Genomic DNA, 8221 nt, shown 5'->3' on the forward strand with positions numbered 1-8221 from the left:
TCCTCCCCAATCTTCCCAAGCAGAATACATTGAAGCAGTTTGAATCCTGGTCTTCTAACCTGGGTAGGGCCTTTGGGTCAGGTACAGGGTGGCCCAGAAGTGAATGTGCCTACTCTGTCTTGTGTACATGATATAGCACTTCACATGATAGAGGACGAAAAAAATTTCTCTCTATCATTCAAGATTCTTTCAGCCAGTTTAAGATTAAGTTGACACCAGACAGATTTAATAGGAGAAAAAAAAGCAAAGTTTCATAATGTGCACATAGAGGCCCAAAATGAAATTGAGATCCCAAAGAAATGATGGAGGCAGGTATTTTTTAGACATTTTAAACAATGAGACAATAGATTTGTGAGGTATTGACAAGATAGACAAAACAAATGTTGGGGAGTGCTAATTAGTAAGGAATTCCAAGCACATTCTGGGCTGAGGTAGAAGATTAGTAAAAAGCAAGGAAGTTTATTTTTATAGCTTCTTGGCTTTAAAATCCCTATCACTGCTTGGGTGTCTGGCTGGCTCAATGAAACACGTGACTCTTGATCTCAGGGTTATGAGTTGAAGCCCCACATTTGGCCTAGAGCTTACTTAAAAAATAAAAAAAATAAGTAAAATCCCTACCTCTGATCCTAAGAATGTCTTTCTATTTCTTAGTACAAGGAGGGTACCATTCACAGGAGAGATTCAATTTCTGCTTTGGGGGGTACAGAAGAGGGTCTGAGTATACTTGCCCTGTCTGTTTCCATGTAGATTCAATTCACAATGATCAATATGCCACTGGGACACCTTTTGGGGTGGGCTGTCCTGGGTCCCTACACCATTCTCAGAATTGCTCTCACTGACATATCTCATTTGATGCTCACAAGTCTTTGAAGCAGCTGTTCTTAACCCCGTTTGTGGACATAGGGCTTGAGAACCAGGTTAGAGATTCCACAGGACCAGCTGCATGCCTCATCATAAATAACCTATTGTTTACAAACAACACTATGCCCTCATTTTGACCTGAGTAGCTCTTGTGAGGGCAGTCCCAATCTTGGAACTTGATTGATCAGAACAGTATTTCAAAACTCGAGTTCCTATATGATTGCATTCTGAAACCAAATCAAGAAGATTTATAATTATGATAAAGTGATAAATGGCCACTGAGTAGTACATGGGTAGTCAGAAGTGATAAGAGATTTCACACAGGCTTTGGGGAAGTACTCTAAGGAAAGCAGGATCAGATAAACACCGTTTTACAGAGTCAATGTAACTATAGCCTGGGGTTTGAGAGAACCAGAGCCTTGTTGCTTGGAAAATCACCCTAGTCTTCACCTAACTTCTTCATTCACTTAAGTGGTGACAACCCTTTCCACTTCACAGCCACAAAGCTTAAATTGCCATTTTCTTTTACAGCCACACACTTCAGAGAATTGATCTGGACTGTTGGACAGAGTTAGCTAGAGGGTGATGAGTTCCTCTGTTTGGGTAGAAGAGAGGCCAGACAGCAAGTGTTTGAAATTCTCAAAATAAACTTTGTCTATTTTGGACCATTTTTGTGTTTGTCTCAGTCAGGTTCTAACGTATTTTTAGTTCTCATAAATTTAACTACCTAATGAGATTTATCCTCTTCAAGCCTGGGAACAAAATGGTAAAGTTGGGTGCCAGTGTCTACACTGGCAAGAAAGGAATTTTAAGGTGCAGGTCAACTCTTACGGCAGTGTTCAGATAATGCTTTCCTCTTTCTTCCCTGCAGACCCACAGGTGGCTCTGGTGACTGAGATGGCATCCTCTCTAAAGGTCCTAGGCCCTCTCTTGACCCTGCTGTTTCCCCTAGGTGGGCTGCTTGTACACAGCCAGAACCTTTCTTGGAGGGAATTCATGAAACAGCACTACCTGAGCACGAGCTGGAAATTCAGCGACTACAAATGCAATGATCTCATGAGGGAAAGAGAAGGCCCACAAGACAGGAACTATCACATCTTCATCTATACCTTTTGGCACAAAATCGAGCATATTTGCCTCAGGAAGTGGAGAGACCGTTACAGAAATGTATACATATGGGCCCAGCATCCCTTCAAAATACTCCAGTGCTACCAGGAGGGCAACCAAAAGAGCTATAGAGAGCACAGTGGCTACAGCTACATTGAATTCCACTGTGGCATGAACAGGTATGTCGATGGCATAGAGGACATCCAGTTGTTAGACATCAAAAAATAGTCAGTCTACCCATACTCAGAGGTTCGAGTAGAGTGTCCAATATTTCCCAAGCAGGAAATCCTGCCTCTATCAACAGCCCTTGCTACTCCTTCCTTTGCATTTATGTGCCAACGTTTTCCAACTACTTAGAGTTATGCATCATCACATGTTTTCTTCCTATCAAAACCACTCACAGTTTCTCTGCCTGGATTACTCCTGTGCCCTCATGTATCTGATTTCCTCCTACAGTTTTTTAAGATTAGGCTCTATATGGCTTCTCTGTTTTACTGAACCAGGCATGTTCCTGAAAGTGACTCTCATTACACTGACCAAACCTGAATGGTCTTCCTTCCCTAAATAAATTATGTCACTCCAATGTGTGTGACATTCACATATGTTACATGGTGTTTGATTGGTGGAGGTGTCCCAGGGTGTGTGATACAGATTGTGCTTGGATATGATGGGTGCACAGTGTAGGCTGAAGATGTGTGTCATTGGACTCATTCCTTAAACATGTCTCTAAGGAAACACAAGCATTTTAGATAGGTTAAGGCATTATGCTTCCCGAGGCATAATAAACTAAAGAAGATAATGGCCAAAATAATACATTATAATTTAATTTAAAAAAAAAGAAACAGAAAAGAAAGAAGATAATGGCAAAAATGGGGTTTCTGATAATAACCATTTTCACTAGGCAGAAGTAAAGAGTGGATATGGGATGTTAAAAGGTAACCTTCAAAAATGGGTCTTCAGATTTAAGTTTTGTTGGAGGAAAGAGGAAGTAAATTGCAGAAGGAAATGTTGAGGACACAAATAAGTAATTTCCATGAGAATTCTGTTTGCTAAATGGGGAAGAGTGATACAGAGAAGGATAAACCTTCACTTCATACAATTTTGCCTCCAGCAGATATGGGGAGGAGAAATGTGGAACATTAAAGTACCCTGTGTTCTTTAGCCTCCTGTATTGTTGAATGACTCCAGTATTGAAACACTTGGAGAAAAGGCCAAGATCATAACATTTTCAGTTAGGTGGCTGCATTCCTAGTCCTAGACATCTAGCCCCATGAGTAGCCAAGGAATCTAGGTTAGTCATCATTTTTCAAGAACAGCTTTACAACCTGGGAATGGGCAGATACTGGGGAGATGATTATTTTTAGTAACCAAACTCACAAGACATTAATGTTAAACCACTTGTTCTGTATCAATAATCAATATAAAGATGAGGAAAACTGATCGTTTTTCTCAGTTGATAAAAGCTCAAAATGTCTGCTGTGGGGCACCTGGATGGCTCAGTCTGTTAAGTGTTGGCTCTGAGTTTTGGCTCAGGTCATGATCTCAGGGTCATGAGATCGAGCTCCACATCCAGCTCTGTCATGAGTGTGGAGCTTACTTGGGATTGTCTCTCCCTCTCACTCTGACACCTATGCCATACTCTCACACACTATCTCTCTCTCTCAAAAAATGGAAAAGGAACCCCAGAAAAACAAATAAAACAAAAACAAATGTAGTGGCATAGTTTGTGTTACTCTATTCTGGTTGCCTATACTTATATTCCAGAGTCATCTGTTCTGGTCTCCCATAGTAAATTCTCACAATACATTTTAGAAGCTCTAAAAATTCCTTTTATTAATGGGTTAAAAGATGGTAGTGAATACCATATGGTAGGAAAATGGATTTAAACACAATTAATATAATAGCTTTGTGCTGTTTCCTGGTTTTACCACATCCACTCCCCTCACCCCATTTGGATAGCTGCATATTCATTTCCTTTTGGGAACTCTTCCTCCCCTACTTCTGTGCAGTATTGGTAGGGTCATCCTAAGGTTCCAAATCCCCTCTAATGAGTCAAATGATGGTCATGAGATTCAAGTTAGGCCAACCAGACTCTTTCCTTTAGGAGACCAGAATGTAACACCCCAAAAGGTGGCTCTTTGGCATCCAAATGATTTTGAGCTGACTATTTTGAGAAACAGAAGACAAAGGAGAAGCTCTAAAAGTAGCCTATAAATCACCCACTTACAAATAAGGGACATTTATCATCATAGAGAAAATCTCTATCCCTAAGGATGTTTCCCTGAGCCTAGTAACAAGATAAACATGCCTCTAAGACACAAGAAACTCTTACCAATCTTCTTAAGGCACAGACTTAACTCTGCTTAACAAACCTTACCTTTGTTTCCTATACTTTCCCTGGTTACCTTCCTAGAGCCTGCCTTCCCCACACGTTTCTTCCTTTGTTTCAGCTGAAGATGGTCTGTCAGCCCAAGGTCTCCTCACCTCTTTGAATGAGTCTTCCTGATGTGAAGAACAAAGGCAAAGGAAATGTAGAAAGAAAATTAAATTTCCTTACAATATGCAGCCCATGGACAAGTACTTGGAACAGGCAGAGAGACCTTCTTGAAAGAGCTCAGCTCCCTCAATGTTAATACTTTGCTAAAGGAAAAAGGTAACCTTAGCCTGACATTAGCCCAACCCCCTGGATCTTGTTAAGTGCCCTTTAACATATAAAAATCCTTTTGGAAACTCCTTTATCTCTACCCCAGGCTATATTTGAGCAATCATCCCTCAAGCCTATGGCCCACTGACAGACATGTGAAGGGTCTCAAAACTCAAGATGTACTACACCCTTGTAAATGACCTCATCTTAACAGCAGCTAGACCTGCAATGCCCTAAAACCCTTACTTCCAAATTCCTTAGAGACTTGACTATCCCTAACCCCACCCCATCTTAAGAGTAGAGAATCAACCCCAGTGTAGCTCTTTCTGCCCACGAGTCCTGTCCCAGTACATTCCTTAATTAAAAACCACCATTTTTGTACAAAAGATGCCTCAAGAGATCTTTCTTGATCATTCACTCCTGGACCCCCACATCAGCATATTTCACACCAGTCCCTGCATTTCTGTCTTGTATATATGAAATAACCATGTTAATAAGCTTGTTCGTTTTTCTTTTGTTAATCTGTCTTATGTTATAAAGGCCATAACTGAGAAGAAAGGAGGGAAGAAAAAGACTGCTTCTTCCTCTACATTATCCTCCAAGACTGAATTTCTAGTGATGATGCAAGTGATGTGGGAAACAAAGACAAAAGAAAACTTAAATTTCCATACTTCCTACAACCCATTGACCAGTCCTTGAAACAGGTAGAGTGACATTCATGTGGGAACTGACCCGCTTACATGTTGACAGTTTACTAAGGACAAAAAGCAATCTTAGCTTGTCATTATCCCAACCACCCAGGATCCTGAAAGCCTACCTTCACACCAAAAATTCCCTTGGAAACTACCCTTGTCTCTACTCTGGAAGATATATCTTGGCAATCATTCCCCAAGCATATGGCTCACCTATATACATCTGAAGGTTCTCGTGACTAGGGTTCAATTACACAGTAATAAATGACCTTTTTCTAACAAGAGCTAACCTCCTCAATATCCTGGACATCTTCCTTCCAAAATTCCTTAGAGACTTATGCTATACTTCTCTTCCTCCCAACTTAAAGCTATGTCATGGGCCACTTCCTCATGACCCACTTTCTGTACAGCTTTCCGCCCTCGGGTCCTGTCCACATGCTTTCAAAAAACCATCTTTTTGCACCAAAGATGTCTCAAGAATTCTTTCTTAGCTATTGGCTTCAAACCCTAACATCTTTCCTACATCGTCTATATTGGGAGGGTGATGATGCACCCCAACTCCATGAAGAAGGAAGCTTCTTCACTAAGACCCTTCCACCTTACCCTAGGTATCTTTTTATCTGGCTCTCCATCTGCCTCCTTTACCATATCCTTTAAGAAATTGATAAACCATCAGTGTTTCCTCCAGTTCCATGTGCCACTTTAGCAAAATAATGAAACAAACAAGAGAGTTGGGGAAGCTCAGATTTACAGCCAGGCAGTCAGAAACACAGGTGACAAGCTGGACTGGGGGAGTCTTCTGTGTTTGTGGTTTGTTTTCTCCTAAAAAACTGAAATCATGGAGCTCAAAATGTTAAAGTTTCAGGGAAGAAAACACTCAACCCATATCAGGAATTCATCATTTCCTCACAATTCTTTGAGGAAGTTATCACTTCTCCTTTGTTCTTTTAAGGAGGCTTGGACTTCCTGCATCTGCAGGGATACTGGCTTTAAACAGTGAATTGGAGAGTGTGGGTCTCATCCACACTGTGCCCAGGAAGTGCATCTTCTAGGCCCTAGGTTTCCCTTTCCTCTTTCCTAGGGCTCAGAAACCTTCCCTGCTGCACACAGGCCATGCTGGCATACCTGGCAGAGGAACAGCAGACAAAAGCCTCTGAGCCTGGGACTAACCATGGCCTCTGTCCACAGCAGGAGCTCCAGCCTTGAGACCTGGTAAGAAGAGAAGCCTGGGGGCTGTGGATAGTAGAGCTGTGACGATGGACAGAAGGTCCAGGTCACATAGATGGAGGAGAAATATTCCAGGAGGGAGGAGGGAAGAGACCAGTTTCTCTTTGCATAAGCACAAAAGAAACAGAAACATGGGATCTGCCAGTCAGAGGAAATGTCATCTTAACTCACATTCCTCCTCCATGGGCTTTAGCTCCTTCCTAGAATTGTGAGACTCATGTCAGAAAGAAAGACAAGTCTCTTTCTTAGAACAAAAGATATTCCAAGTGCTCTTATCACTCAGGAATTTACAAGGGTTTCAGGGGCTCTGTGCCAGGAATCAGAGGCAGAAATCCACACATATTTTCTACTCTATCACAGGGATACAGTCGTTGATACTGTTTTTTTTTTAAACTCCCCAGGTGAATTTCATACGAAACCAGAGTTGAGAGCTGCTGGAACATTTGCTAAATTTCTTTCCAAGATTTGCCCCAGTTGTATCTTTCTAGAATGACTGTCAGATCATTGAAGCTGATTTAGGGATATACCTAAATGAATATCGGATTTAGTCAGTTATCTGGACTCTGCTCCTATACATGATTGCATGCAGAAAGGAACACAAACCTGACAGTCCACCATGATCTTGCCGATTTACTTAGAATTAACACTTCTGAGCATAAAAGATTTTCCCCAAGTTATCCTCATTCTTACTCCCTTCGACAATTTCTTCAATCTGTGAGTTTCCTAACATATAAATAACCATATTCAAGTACTAGGTGAGTAAGAGAGTGTAACTGAGTGTTTTTTTTTAAAGATATTATTTATTTATTTGACAGAGATCACAAGTAGGCAGAGAGGCAGGCAGAGAGAGAAGATGAAGCAGGCTCGCTGCTGAGCAGAGAGCCTGATGCGGGGCTCGATTCCAGGATGCTGGGATCATGATCTGGTGGAGGGCAGAGGCTTAACCCACTGAGCCACCCAGGTGCCCCGGAGTGGTTTGATGAAAGGAAATTCAGCCTTTTACTAAGTTACTTTCTCCAAGAATCTGCTGAAATGTCCAGGTAATGTTTATAGAGTACATAAGCACACTGTGATTACTGATCAGGTTGATGCATGCCATCTGAAGACCCCTTTCCCTGAGGATGATGCTATGTTCCTACACTCGTTCCTATCCAAATGTGAACACAGATCCTTGTGTCCACTCCCCCCGCACTTGGCTTGAATACTTTGACACTCTGATGTAAATGTCGTGCTGCTAAAATCAATACTAATGAAAGCTGCTCTAAATTGGAGGACTCAAGTCCCATGAGAGAAGTTCCCTACTGGGCACCCACTTTCTCAAGTGCCAGGTTGTCCTGGTCTTCTTATGTCTTCCCACTGAGAGGGGCCTTGAGTATTTAGCACCCTCAGAATCCAGGCTCCTGAACCCTGAAACTTTCATATTTCTGTCTTTGTTTCTAAGACCTGACATAAAGATGTGGCATAAAGGAAGGTGAGCCCAGCTAGCACAGCTGTTAAAGGAATCGCTTGGTTTGGAAAGAACCATTGTGCAGCACAGATAACTGACACACTCATAACTACTTCACCATGGGGCCTTTCTGATAGGCATTATGTTTGGCTGCTACTCAAAGACAGATCAGGCTACAAAGCACTTTGACATACACTGGACTGTTAACCCAGTGAGGCTAGTAGTTGGCAAGGAAATGGAAAG

The 8221-nt window shown here is 41.8% G+C and overlaps 1 protein-coding gene across 1 annotated transcript; it reads left to right on the forward strand.

Annotated features, from left to right (window-relative positions):
- The first annotated feature begins 1597 nt into the window (after positions 1 to 1597).
- On the forward strand, positions 1598 to 6510 carry LOC116867473 (epididymal secretory protein E3-beta-like). Its single transcript, XM_032857098.1, has 2 exons — positions 1598 to 2151; positions 6415 to 6510. The coding sequence occupies exons 1-2, from the start codon at positions 1708 to 1710 to the stop codon at positions 6508 to 6510; spliced, it is 540 nt and encodes a 179-aa protein (XP_032712989.1). The 5' UTR covers positions 1598 to 1707.
- The last annotated feature ends 1711 nt before the right edge of the window (positions 6511 to 8221 follow it).

This window comes from Lontra canadensis, unplaced genomic scaffold (genome assembly GCF_010015895.1).
Source record: "Lontra canadensis isolate GAN:19392208 unplaced genomic scaffold, GSC_riverotter_1.0 scaffold12, whole genome shotgun sequence".
Classification (NCBI taxonomy): domain Eukaryota; kingdom Metazoa; phylum Chordata; class Mammalia; order Carnivora; family Mustelidae; genus Lontra; species Lontra canadensis.

Bases quoted from the DNA above. Each gene is read 5' to 3' on its own strand.
- LOC116867473 (XM_032857098.1), top strand. From the start codon at position 1,708: ATGCTTTCCTCTTTCTTCCCTGCAGACCCACAGGTGGCTCTGGTGACT. The intron at 2,152-6,414 runs GTCGATGGCATA...TGCTGCACACAG, and splicing joins ACTGTGGCATGAACAGGTAT to GCCATGCTGGCATACCTGGC.